This window comes from Gymnodraco acuticeps, unplaced genomic scaffold (genome assembly GCF_902827175.1).
Source record: "Gymnodraco acuticeps unplaced genomic scaffold, fGymAcu1.1, whole genome shotgun sequence".
NCBI classification, from domain to species: Eukaryota; Metazoa; Chordata; class Actinopteri; order Perciformes; family Bathydraconidae; genus Gymnodraco; species Gymnodraco acuticeps.
The window spans coordinates 34,114-48,628 of NW_022990244.1; the positions used below are offsets into that span (position 1 = coordinate 34,114).

The window sequence follows — 14,515 nt, forward strand, 5'->3', positions numbered from 1 at the left end:
CACATTTGACACATAGGACAGTGTCTCAAATAGTGAAGAGGATTGGGTTCACATGTGGATTTTCAGAGATAACAGTCATAATTCTGAGATAAGTCAGAATTCTGAGAAAAGTCAGACTTATGAGAAAAGTCAGACTTATGAGAAAAGTTTGAAAAAGTCAGAATTCTGAGAAAAGTCTGAAAAAGTCAGAATTCTAAGATTATTTTTATAAAAGGTCCCAAAAAAGTCTATAGTCTGAATTCTTCTTTCTAGAAGTTTTGAAATGGAGTCAGAAATCAGAGAAAAGTCTGGAAAATTCCCACTAAAGTCTAGAGTGGGAATTCTATTTTTGAGATTTAAGTCAGAATTCTGAGAAAAGTCAGAAGAATTCTACATTTTTCTTACTAAGAATTCTGAGAAAAAAGTCATAATCCGTCTCACAGAATCTCAGAACTCAAAACATTTGATACTGCAATGCTGGAGATTAACCAAAGTCAAGTTATACATTTGACATAACATAGGACAGTGTCTCAAATAATGAAGAGGATTAGGGTCACGTGTGGATTTTTGTCAGGATTCTGAGAAAAGTCAGAAATCTCAGATCTTTTTTTAAAGGTCCCCTATTATGCAAAATCCACTTCTTCATGTCTCTTCTACATCAACATGTGTCCCCTCTTCTTCATGTCTCTTCTACATCAACATGTGTCCCCTCTTCTTCATGTCTCTTCTACATCAACATGTGTCCCCTCTTCTTCATGTCTCTTCTACATCAACATGTGTCCCCTCTTCTTCATGTCTCTTCTACATCAACATGTGTCCCCTCTTCTTCATGTCTCTTCTACATCAACATGTGTCCCTCTTCTTCATGTCTCTTCTACATCAACATGTGTCCTCTCTTCTCCATGTCTCTTCTACATCAACATGTGTCCCCTTTTCTTCATGTCTCTTCTACATCAACATGTGTCCCCTCTTCTTCATGTCTCTTCTACATCAACATGTGTCCCCTCTTCTTCATGTCTCTTCTACATCAACATGTGTCCCCTCTTCTTCATCAACATGTGTCCCCTCTTCCTCATGTCTCTTCTTCATCAACATGTGTCCCCTCTTCTTCATGTCTCTTCTACATCAACATGTGTCCCCTCTTCTTCATGTCTCTTCTACATCAACATGTGTCCCCTCTTCTTCATGTCTCTTCTACATCAACATGTTGTCCCCTCTTCTTCATGTCTCTTCTACATCAACATGTGTCCCCTCTTCTTCATGTCTCTTCTACATCAACATGTGCCCCCTCTTCTTCATGTCTCTTCTACATCAACATGTGTCCCCTCTTCTTCATGTCTCTTCTACATCAACATGTGTCCCCTCTTCTCCATGTCTCTTCTACATCAACATGTGTCCCCTCTTCTTCATGTCTCTTCTACATCAACATGTGTCCCCTCTTCTTCATGTCTCTTCTACATCAACATGTGTCCTCTCTTCTTCATGTCTCTTCTACATCAACATGTGTCCCCTCTTCTTCATGTCTCTTCTACATCAACATGTGTCCCCTCTTCTTCATGTCTCTTCTACATCAACATGTGTCCTCTCTTCTTCATGTCTCTTCTACATCAACATGTGTCCTCTCTTCTTCATGTCTCTTCTACATCAACATGTGTCCCCTCTTCTTCATGTCTCTTCTACATCAACATGTGTCCCCTCTTCTTCATGTCTCTTCTACATCAACATGTGTCCCCTCTTCTTCATGTCTCTTCTTCATCAACATGTGTCCCCTCTTCTTCATGTCTCTTCTACATCAACATGTGTCCCCTCTTCTTCATGTCTCTTCTACATCAACATGTGTCCCCTCTTCTCCATGTCTCTTCTACATCAACATGTGTCCCCTCTTCTTCATGTCTCTTCTACATCAACATGTGTCCCCTCTTCTTCATGTCTCTTCTACATCAACATGTGTCCCCTCTTCTTCATGTCTCTTCTACATCAACATGTGTCCTCTCTTCTTCATGTCTCTTCTACATCAACATGTGTCCTCTCTTCTTCATGTCTCTTCTACATCAACATGTGTCCCCTCTTCTTCATGTCTCTTCTACATCAACATGTGTCCCCTCTTCTTCATGTCTCTTCTACATCAACATGTGTCCCCTCTTCTTTCATGTCTCTTCTTACATCACATGTGTCCCCTCTTCTTCAGGTCTCTTCTACATCAACATGGTGTCCCCTCTTCTCCATGTCTCTTCTACATCAACATGTGTCCCCTCTTCTTCATGTCTCTCTACATCAACATGTGTCCCCTCTTCTTCATGTCTCTTCTACATCAACATGTGTCCCCTCTTCTCCATGTCTCTTCTACATCAACATGTGTCCCCCTCTTCTTCATGTCTCTTCTACATCAACATGTGTCCCCTCTTCTCTCATGTCTCTTCTACATCACATGTGTCCCCTCTTCTCCATGTCTCTTCTACATCAACATGTGTCCCCTCTTCTTCATGTCTCTTCTACATCAACATGTGTCCCCCTCTTCTCCATGTCTCTTCTACATCAACATGTGTCCCCTCTTCTTCAGTGTCTCTTCTACATCAACATGTGTCCCCCTCTTCTTCATGTCTTCTACATCAACTGGTCCCCCTTCTTCATGTCTTCTACATCAACATGTGTCCCCCTCTTCTTCATGTCTCTTCTACATCAACATGTGTCCCCTCTTCTTCATGTCTCTTCTACATCAACATGTGTCCCCTCTTCTTCATGTCTCTTCTACATCAACATGTGTCCCCTCTTCTTCATGTCTCTTCTACATCAACATGTGTCCTCTCTGTGGAAAGAGACTCTGAAAGTTTCAGGAACAAAGATTCTCTCTCTTTTTGATCCATTTCTATAAAAACCTGTCTGAAAATGAGCTGATCAGATTTTGGCCACTTTATGATGTCATAACGATGTTTTGTCTCGTGTAACCATTAGCCAATCAGCAACCAAGGTAACCCCCCCCCCCCCCTTATCACCTGAATCTCCTCCTAGAGCACCATTAGGCGCGTTCACACCGGAGTACTGTTCCCCGTACTTTTCCCGTTTAGTTCCTTTAAGCCCCTGTCACACTGTCCCGAAATTGACACCCAATGGACACACGAATATAGAATTGTGAATTTCGCACGAAGATGGCCCCGAACCACACACGAAGGCAACATTTACATTACATTTAAGACATACAACTGCAATGAAAGTACCAAAAACAATTATGTTACAGTACTATGATACTGTACTGATATCTTCAGACTTTGTTCTTTACTTTATCCGTCGTTATATGTAGAAAATATTACGTTTTCTCCGTAATGTTGTTTCCATAACAACAACAACTTCCTGTCAACTGTCCTTCAAAATAATATATTATATCCTTTTTAGTTTCACAGAACACAAATTGGGTTATTTACATAATATATTTACATGATTTTGTTGTGCAATAAAACAACACGATAAAGGAAATGTTCAAATTCGGCTGTGATCGTAGCAACATCGGGCCATTCGTGAGGGCATCTTAAGCCTTCGTATGACCGCCGGTGGAGTTTCTCAGGCTCCGGCAGCAACTTCGTGAGCGGTGGCAAAATCTTTGGCATGCCAAAAAATTGCCGAAGGACCTTGAGAAGGTTCATTTTCGTGTTGAATTCGTGTGTCAATTTTGCCCTTCGTAAGGCCATCGTGAGGGCATCTTGTTATCATCGGAGCCATCGGGCATTCGCCCCGATCAGAGTGAGGGTGAATGCACCGATGATAACACGAAGATGACACGATTTGACAAGATGTCCTCACGAGTGCCTTACGAAGTTGCCGCTCACGAAGTTGCTGCCGGAGCCTGAGAAATTCCACCGGCGGTCATACGATGGCTTAGATGCCCTCACGAATGGCCCGATGTTGCTACGATCACAGCCGAATTTGAACATTTCCTTTATCGTGTGTCCATCGGGTGTCAATTTCGGGACAGTGTGACAGGGGCTTTAGTAGTAGTAGTTATTTTACGTTCACACCAAAAAGAGTACTTAGTGCTGGGAACTTTTACCCCCATTTTTAGTCCCTGCTAGAGAGGTGGTAATATCCTGGCGATAAAAAAGTACCAATTTCTATTGGCTGGGCCAAACTCTGAAACGTTTTTTGAAGCCGCCATTGTATTTGCTGGCATTAGCTGTGCAAAATGATGTGATGTGAGAGATGAGGAGGTGTCGGCGTTCTGGCGATTTACTCGGAAGGCTTCAGTAGAAGCTGCTGGGAGTCCCAGCAGCTTCTACTGAAGCCTTCCCCAACTCCGGGACTTCCGGCCGGGGCAGTATACACCGTGAAGTTGTTTGCGGCCTGCCAGTAAACCCAAAGCAGAAGAAGAAGAAGTGACGTCAGCGACTTCATTTGCCCAATCCTCCCTCAGGGACTTATTCCGGTGTGAACGCGATCTGTACTTGGTTCCATGGGGGTACTTGGTGCCGGGGTACTAAGTGCGGCAAAGTACTTGGTGTGAAAGCGGCTATTGAGTTCTTTTTAACCAAATGTCTCTCAGAGGGGCGTGGGGAGGGGCTCCTTATTTTCATCTAAAGTAACAGACAGAGAATCAGCACTTTGGAAACAGGGCTGAAACAGAGGGGATTATGGGTAATGCTGCAATGATCTGTTTGGTGTTTCAGCCAATCAGAGGCAGGTTCTGGATATATCTGAGACCTGTGATATATTGATGAGAAACAGTATAATAGGAGACCTTTAAAGTCTATAGTCTTCTTTCTAAAACTTTTGAGATGGAGTCAGAATTCAGAGAAAGACTGAAAAATATCTAGTAAGGTCGGAATTCAATTTTTCTAAGACATTTTAGATTAAAGTCAGAATTTTTCTTAATAAGAATTCTGTTCTCACAGAATCTCAGAAAAAAAACAAAAAACCTTTGGTCAGATTTCATTAAAATGTTCACATGTGGCTCTAATCTTCCTCCATACTGCAGTAACGTCAAAGCCAGGCAGAATAAGTATTGTTCTGTTTGTCGTTTACATTTCTACTTTATTCCAAACATCCCAACTTCTCACCAAATGGGATTTCTACTTTTCTCAACATTTAAACTTAATTCTCAACATAATGCTTTTCTCTTCTGTTATATTGAACGTTATTCCTGTCAGTGGGACTTCAATCTCTACATTCTTTATTCTCGAACTAAATGAGTTCTCATAGTATCTGGCCCTAACGGCCCGTCCACACGGCAGCGTTGCGTGCTTCAACGGAGACGCTGCCCTTTCACTTTGAATGGGGTGATGTCACGCTTTGCCGAACTGCATTGTGGTTCCGTCGCTTTGCCTCCAATGCTCGCTTCGAAAGTTGAGAAAAGTTCAAATGTTCAAGCGTCGACGGAAGCGCCCGCCAATCGAATCATATGCCAGTACAAGCGCTAGCCAATCAAACCGCGTGCTTGTGTGTCCGGGGCGGGAGATTAATGTGATTGGTTGTTGGTCTCACGCCAGACACGCCCACCGGCAAGCTTCAACGCGACGCTGCCGTGTGGACGTACCGTTAGACTTTTGCATATAACTATTCTATTTTATTTTATATGTCGAGTTAAAGTTGCCCAAATCAAGTCTTATAATAGGTTCAGCTGGGCATTTAGTATTAACATTTTATAATGATACCATGATATCTTTTATTTTAATCTTATTTACAAAATTCTGATTTCTTAATGGGTTTTATTGACACTAGAGAATTGAATGTTTCGTTATCCACACTTTTAGCTTTTTCTGGTTCAATAAAAAACCTTTATTCTCTCCGTACAATCGCTCTGTGTTGGAAAAATGGCCTCTTATTGAGCTTTATATGTTTGAATTGTCAAACAAGCAGCATAGGCGCGTGAGCAATGAATATAATGAATCTCTATTGTTCATTGAGGGGGCGAACGTTATGTATTATACCCACTTTTTCTAATGCAACACATAACTAATGTAGACTAGTGCAGGAAGTTTGATGGTGTATAAACGCAGGAAATTACTTTTAAATCACAGAAACCCCCATACATTCGGCAATTATATATCCAAAGTTTGCTCCCCCATTGTAAAATATAACCAGGCGCCCCGCAGATGTAACAGCGGTGAAGACCACCTACTGAAATCATGTTAAAGTGGAAATATCTTTATAATTCTGTTTTCCTTGTTTCTTCCACTAAATACTTTCAGATACACTTGTAGAGAGTTTGTCGTTTACATTTCTACTATTCTTAACACATCTACTTCTCTCCTTTAAACTTCTTTCTCAACGTTTAAACTTAATTTAAACTTAATTCTCATTAACTGTAAAATGGTAGAATTTGAAGTAGTTTGTAAGGAATTGGGTTTCTTGGCAGTTTGTGATTTTAAGGCTGTTTAAAGGTGGGGTAGGTAATTCACTTCAGAAACACGTGTTATATTCCATGGAACGCTCTTAACATCCCGATAGCAATGAATACATTAAATGCTTTGACAATAGATACATTCAAATATTTCATCTGTGGAAGCCGTGGCGCTGTAAAAAGCACGACCAATCATCTGAGCCGGCTAAAGTAACTGGATGGCCTACCTGCCTGTCAGCCTACCATCTGTGCACAAACTGATCTCTGCCCTCATTGGTCATGTGCGCCTTGAAGGAAGGGGCAGATTTTTACGATTACTTTCAAATTCTAGCGCACTCGAGCTGGTTTCTCCGTTCTTACCTCCCCTACTTTTAAGCGAGACAATGACATGTTGATAACTAGCTTGATTCGTGCTTAGTTCTCTCACAAATGTACTGCAAGATACACTTTTATGTATGACACCTTAAAACTAGGAAATTACGTTTTGGTCGAATAGATTTTCCTTAAAAATAGACTCTTAAACGCTATTTCAGTGAAACAAAGCCATGTTGTCAACATCAATGATTGTTGCTTGTTTCTTCTACTAAAATCGTTCAGATACACTTGTATGTATGAACAACTGTACAACTGGTAGACTCTGAGGTAGTTACAATACAACTTTATTTATAAAGCACTTTAAACCTCCAGACCAAAGTGCTGTACAGGCAAATAGATCAAACAAAGCATACAAAAAAGTAACACAGCTCAGCTCACACACCATAAAACAAGTACAAGTACAAACAATTTAAATGCAAAAAAGCAACGCTCTGAAAGATGTTGAAACGCCAAATGTTAAAACCCTAAGGAGAAGAGGTGGGTTTTAAGAAGCGATTTAAAAGCAGGCAGTGTGGAGGCCTGTCTGATCTCCAGGGGCAGAGCGTTCCACAGTGTGGGAGCCGCTACAGAGAAGCAGCGGCCCCTCTGAGCTTTGACCTGGTTTTAGGCACATTCAGGAGCCGTTGGTCCGCTGACCTGAGAGGGCGGTTCGGCGTGTAATGCTGTAGCAGCTCAGCAAGGTATGCTGGGGTCATGCCATTTAGGGATTTAAAAGTAAATAAAATAATTTAAAAATGGATCCTAAAATAAATTGGCAGCCAGTTTGTAAGGAATAGGGTTTCTTTAATGGCAGTTTGTGAATGTAAGGTTGTGTTAGTTGATAACTAGCCTGATGTATGCTTAGTTCTGATAAGCATAGGAAGGCATTCTTAAAAATGATTTCATGTGAACTTCTTACTGTATGAGGAGATTAAACTCTAAGAAGGTGCAAAGAAAGTTCATAGCGTCAAAGGATTACGGAGGATGTCCTTTCAGGGGTGGTCCTTCCCTTTTACCACTCGCTAATTATGAATGCTACATAATTCATAATAAAGAATTGAAATGTCGGAATTCTGAGAAAAGTCAGAAAAAGTCAGAATTCTACGATTTCTTTCAGAAAAAGTCTGAAAAAGTCCCAATAAAGTCTTTAGAATTCTTCGTACTAGACGTTCTGAGATGACAATGTCTAAAGTATTGAAGAGGATTAGGGTCACATGGGGATTTTTTCAGAAATTAAAGTCAGGATTCTGAGAAAAAGTCAGAAAAAGTCGGAATTCTGAGAAAGGTTTTTTTTTTTTAAAAGTCCCAATAAAGTCTATAGTCAGAATTCTTCTTTCTATACGTTTTGAGAAAGAGACAGAAATCTGAGAAAAAGTCAGAATTCAGAGAAAGCCTGAAAAGTTCTCACTAAAGTCGGAATTCTATTTTGAAATAAAAGTCCAAACAATGATTTGATGTGAACTTCTTACTGTATGAGGAGATTAAACTCTAAGAAGGTGCATAGAAAGTTCACAACGTCAACGGATTACAGAGGATTTATCGAGATTAAGAGATTTCAGGGGTTCCCTTTTTACCACTTTTCAGCGAACACTAAGCCTGCTCACAGAGAATAGAGACAGGCGATAAGGGTCTTAATCCCTACCATGTGCACTCTTAAGACTGGGGGAAAAAACAGCGCTGCTTGAACACTTTAATCAGCGATTGGGAGATACCGGCGAAAAGGAGGAGATGAAACGCTTGGAAGTGCCAGATCAGGATTTTACGTCAAGCATGATTGTGCAAAGAATGACTCAAGGGGGATTTGGTGTCTAAAGTTTAATCCAGATCTTTGCTGGAGTGTGAAAAAAACTCATGTTCAATCAGGCACTGCAGGTCACAAGACTTTATCTCCAGTCTCGCAGATTGGAAGTAGCACGCGGAGATTTCTCCTCTCACGTTGACGTGTCACAAGGTCACGATGTGTCAGAGGTGAGCGAGAGGACGTAATTAAAGAGAGATTTGGACCACCGGAGTCTGACTCGTGCTCTGATTCAGAGAATGGGAGGAAACAGAGAGATTAGAAAAGGTTAAATAGAGTTTAGTTAGAGATCAGGAGCAATCTGGAAAAGAAGCATGGGAGTCGGTTCAACAAACCTTCGGTACTTTTTATCAGACTGATGTGTTCTCTTGATTTACGGATTGAGTTGACACTGATAGATCTAGGTTTGTTTTGCATTAGTAGGATTATAAAGAGCATTGGAAATTATATTTGTATCATTTCAACCATATTCAATGTAAATATTGCTATATTTTACAATTTGTTTTAATCAATCAATCAATCAATCAATCAATCAATCAAGGTTTATTTATAGCCCAATATCACAAATGTTACATTTGTCTCAGTGGTCTTCACAGTGTGTACAGAATATCAGTATGACAATACGACACCCTCTGTCCTCAGACCCTCTGTCCTTAGACCCTCTGTCCTTAGACCCTCTGTCCTTAGACCCTCACATCGTACAAGGAAAAACTTCCGGAGAAAACCCAGTTTAAAGGAAAAATGGGAGAAACCTCAGGGAGAGCAACAGAGGAGGGATCCCTCTCCCAGGACGGACAGACGTGCAATAGATGCCGTGTGTAAATTGAAAAGATAATACATTTGCAGCATAGGTAGTCCAAATGTTTGGAAATGCATGTGTGTATAATAGGAAGATGAATCCACGAGGATATCCATCCAGGACCTATGATCCAGGACCACAGCCACGACTCAAGATCCAGGGCTCGCGATCCAGGACAGAGGATCGCAGGATCATCCATGACTCCGGATCCCGGCGTATACAGACACCAAAAAGAAAGAAATGTGGGGAAGCTGGGTTAATGGGAACATGAGAGTACACAGGTATAGACAGAGAGAAGGAAGAAGTAAGATGTCCCCCGACAAACTAAGCCTATATCAGCAAAACTAGGGGCTGAATCTAATCAGCCCTAACTATAAGCTTTATCAAAAAGGAAGGTCTTAAGCGCACTCTTAAAAACGGATAGGGTGTCTGCCGCCCGAACACAAACTGGAAGCTGATTCCACAAATGTGGAGCTTGATAAGAAAAGGCTCTGGCTCCCATTGTACTTTTAGAGACTCTAGGAACAACCAACAACCCTGCATTCTTGGAACGCAATGCCCTAGTAGGACAGTAGGGTATAATGAGTTCTTTAAGGTAAGATGGCGCCTGCCCATTACGGGCTTTGTAGGCGAGAAGAAGCATTTTAAATTCTATCCTGTGTTCTATAGGGAGCCAGTGTAAGGCAGCCAGAACAGGAGTAATGTGGTCCCTTTTCCTAACTCTGGTTAGTACACGAGCTGCAGCATTTTGAATCAGCTGAAGCGACTTGACTGACTTCTTGGTACACCCTGATAATAAAGAGTTACAATAATCCAGCCTTGAAGTAACAAATGCATGGACTAGTTTCTCTGCATCGTTTTGAGGCAAGATATGCCTGATTTTTGCAATGTTACGTAGATGGAAGTAGGCGGTCCTTGAAATTGATTTTATGTGGGCGTTAAAGGATAAATCCTGATCAAATATAAAACCAAGATTCCTTACAGTCTCACTGGAGGCCAAATTAATGCCATCCATAGTTAGTATATCCTTAGATAATTTGTTTCGTAGATTCTTTGGGCCAAGTACAATAACTTCAGTTTTGGTCGTGTTTAACATAAAAAAATGTAAGGTCATCCACGTTTTTAAGTTCTTGAGGCAGTCTTGAATTTTATTTAGATGATTAATTTCATCAGGCTTGATGGATAAATATAGTTGATATATTTTACAATTTGTTTTAATGTTATTATAGTTTTCTTCAAATAGTTCTCTATCTGTGTTTTTTATTTTTGTTTTATTTGTATGTATATACCACAACACCAAGTCAAATTCCTCGTATGTGTTACCTGGAAATAAACCTGACTCTGCTTCTGATTTCTGAAAGACGTTGTTGACGTTTTCTGGTTGAACGAACTGATTCCATCCTCCTGACTGGAAACATCTCTAAAAGCCCTTGAGAGAATTTCTTTGAATTCTGCACAAAAATCCACTCAGATTCAAGAATGAACTGATGAGAACATGGAGAGAAACTCCCTCCGGTGGGAACACAGGGATTTTAGCCTTTGCAGACCATTTACATGCACTACAACCTATAGAACACACTAGAGGAAAAGGGAAAACCCCATAATGAAGGGCTTCTTTAGTTCGAAAAACAACCCATTCATACCGTTTAAAGACAGTAGGGAAAGACAAAATGGTACATTCAATATTCCAGTGGAAGTGGAATCCTTTACTCCAACATTTTACCCTTACAGGATGACATTAGCTTACATATTGTATGGTGTTTTAATTTGCTAATGCAGAGGTTGAGACACCGTGCATGTCTGGTATGTTTGTACCGACAAAATATTAACTAGACTGGACCTTTTGTGCAATCCACCTTTAAACTGATTAACTGATTGTTCCCTTTGTTTCTTCCACCAACAGCTTTCAAGACCAAGATCAAGGAGGTGACGCGGGAAAACATGGACCGCAAGGTGGTCCTGCAGAAGAGGAAGAAGATGCTGAAGACGGGGAACCTGAAGAAGAAGGACATGAAGTCGCTGGTGTTGTACTTGAAGAATGGCGCCGATTGTCCCTGCCAGCAACTGGACAACCTGGGGAACCAGTACCTGATTATGGGCCGCAAGGTGGACAAGCAGTTCCTCCTCACTGGGATCCACAAGTGGGACAAGTCCAGCAAAGAGTTCAAAAAGGCCATCAAGAAACTCAAGACCTACAAATGTCCCGCCTTCGAGAACGTCTTCAAATAACGCGTCCCCCGTCGTCCTTCGTTCGCATCTCATCCTACATATGAACTTGCACAAAATCCTAAACTTTGCTTTCTATTGTCCTGTTTATATATCTATATCTTTGTATATTTACAGATATACTTTGGAAACGTCCTTTTGTTAAGTTTTAAAATGATTGTGGTGAGTGATGACACCACAGTAAACTGGCTTTCCTTTTTTTAAATCTGCCTTAAGAAAAAGGACTTTGTAGTAAAAGCCCTTCCTCACTGAAATCATTTCCACTATGTTTGTAGATACAGTATCTTTCTTACTCTTGCTTAAAAGTTGAGTGGATTTTATCACGAAGCGCTCAATAAGAAGATCGATACCACTCTTCTATCTCTACTTTAAATATTAAGCTATAATCAGAAGGTGGCTAACTTAGCCTAGCCTAGCATAAGTAGCAGAGGTTAGCTGGGTTTGTCCAATAGCTAAAACACATACCGTTGGTTGTTATTGGTACAGATTAAACTAATGAAATGTGTGTCAATTAGTGAGTTAAAAAAGTTCTGATAGACATGTTGTGGACCAACCAATGCTAGATGCCTCAAGTCTTTATGCTAAGCTAACCATGTGGCGCTAGCTTCATATTTAGCTTGCAAGTAGAGTGGATTTTATAACTGAGAGCTCAATAAGAAGATACCACTCTTGTATCTCTACTTTAAATATGAAGCTAGGATCAGAAGGTGGCTAGCTTAGCTTAGCTTAGCCTAGCATATGTAACAGAAGTTAGCTGGGTTTGTCCAATAGCTAAAACAAATAGCATTTGTTGTTATTGGTACAGACTAAACTATGAAATATGTGTACATTAGTGAGTTTATTGTTGACATGTCTTGAACAGAGCCATGCTAGCTGCCTCAAAGCTTTATGCTAAGCTAACCATGTGGAGCTAGCTTCATATTATAGCGTACAGACTCAAGAGTGGTGTAGATCTTCTCCTCTAACTCTCAGCAAGACAAATGTTTAACTTTTCTTTCAGATAGTCTTATCATTTAATAACAAATCATAAAACCAGTTATTAGACTCCAGATTACTGTTGAATAACTTATGGACAGAGTTCTGCCGTCAGCTGATTGAAGAATGCACTACCAATCATTTTGATCATTTCCTTTTCATTTAATTATTGACTAACCACCAATCTGCGTCATGAGATAACATGAGGCCTTTATGGTAGATTTCTTTATACCTGTTGTGCGTTGTTACCTGATATGTGTGGTGTTAGCACCACTTTTCTTACTCTCTACATCCAGTCTTCAGTAATCAGTACAACAAGTGCAAAAATTGCAATTTCTGTATTCTGTTTTTTTTGTTTTTCTCAATTGTCACAATCGGTTTTAGCACTATTTTGTTTCAGTTTGAATGTCAGCGGTGCATTGCTGCCTATTACTTGTACATACACATTTTACATAAATATGTAAAACTGAAAAAGTGTCTCTTTTATTATTTTGTTATAGTTTTAAATCTGTTTTTAAAGGGTGTGTTTATGTCCATTTCGGTTGATTGGTTTGTCCTGTAACATATCTCACCAACTACAGGATGGATTGAAATTACATGTGGTACAGACATTTGTGGCTTAATAACAATATGGAGGTGATCACGTGACTTCACCTGTAGCAGCGAGGAATCAATATTTCCAGACTTTTATTTTCCATTTGCTAAAAGAAACGTAGCATTATTTAAATTCACTGTTTATCACTGTTATGGCAACAACATAAAACCGTTTTATTCAAATCTGATGTTTATAAACTGCTTAGTTTCTGCAACTGTAAAAATATCTGTGAATATTCAAAACGTTACAGTCAAATGAACAAGTCTACAGTTTTCTAGACTAGACATGGGTATACAATCATAAGTAAAACGTAACCATGAAGTTATTCAACACAGTCTGAATAGCCATTAACCTGTTAAGCCCCATAGCCCAATGTGTCTGTGTCACTTTGAAATGATTACTGATAATCCATCATACATTTTTTGTCAAAAACCCTAAAAAACTGAGATTTCATATAGAGTGTGTGAGGAATACAACCCATCTTCCGGTTTTGGGCGTGCTGGCATGCATTCACCAATGGGTAATGTTTAGATGGATTGTAGGAGCTTCCCCTCAATTATATTGGCTCTAACTGTTAAAATGTCAATCATCAAAATCGACCAATGGGGGCCAGGATATGGAAAATCCACCCAAATGGCCCCAGAAGTGGGTTTCTTTTGCTAAACCTCTCTAAAAAGGTCAAATGTCACTTGTTTTGCATCAATCTTGATACAGTGTACTTATTATATGTTGTAGTTTGAATTCCTAAAGCTTTTAGTCTACTATCCCATCATTCAAGGCTGGTTTTCACTATAAGTAAGTAATGGGTTATTTTTGGACGGACACTATAATTTACATTTTTTGTTCAATCTTAAATTTACTTTAAAATAAAAAACATCTATAGATTCTGACTTTTCTACATCTAACTCACAGGTTTATCATTGCTTTGAGAAACAGGATTATTAATGTACCCCTTTTAGAAGTGTCATTTGTCTGGGCATGTCATTTTGGAGCCTGAGGCCTGAAAAACAGGCTTGGGTCTTAACAGGTTAAGAAAGAAGTAAATGCAGCATACAAGTGTTGTAATTTGCTTATTGAATATGTCCCTAAAAGCTGTTTCAATGTAAGTTAGTTTCTTTTGAATCAGAAATAAAGAAATAATAATAAGTAATGATTATGATAAAACTCAACAACTTAAGTGGCGGTTTTTTTTTTTGTAAACGTTTTTTTATATTTAAAATCGATGTTTATAAGCTGCTTAGTTTTTGCAACTGTAAAATATCTGTGAGTATACAAAAACTTTACAATCAAATGAACAAGTCTACAGTTTTCTAGACTAGACACAGGTATATAATCCTAATTAAAAAGGTAACCATGAAGTTGTTATCATCGAAAGCACAAACGGAGTGGAAGTGGGTAGGGGTCGGTTTGGGATTGGGCCAACATACTAGAAAAACTAGTGAATTCCAGTCGACAACATCT

The 14,515-nt window shown here is 39.7% G+C and overlaps 1 protein-coding gene across 1 annotated transcript in view; it reads left to right on the forward strand.

The window, feature by feature from the left end:
* LOC117548924 (secreted frizzled-related protein 1-like) overlaps nt 1–12,933 on the forward strand; it is a 46,159-nt gene extending 33,226 nt beyond the window's left edge. The window contains exon 3 of the mRNA XM_034220456.1: nt 11,162–12,933. Within this exon, the coding sequence (XP_034076347.1) occupies nt 11,162–11,487 (326 nt within the window). The 3' untranslated portion in view covers nt 11,488–12,933. The remainder of the gene's footprint in view (nt 1–11,161) is intronic.
* Nucleotides 12,934–14,515: the final 1,582 nt, after the last annotated feature.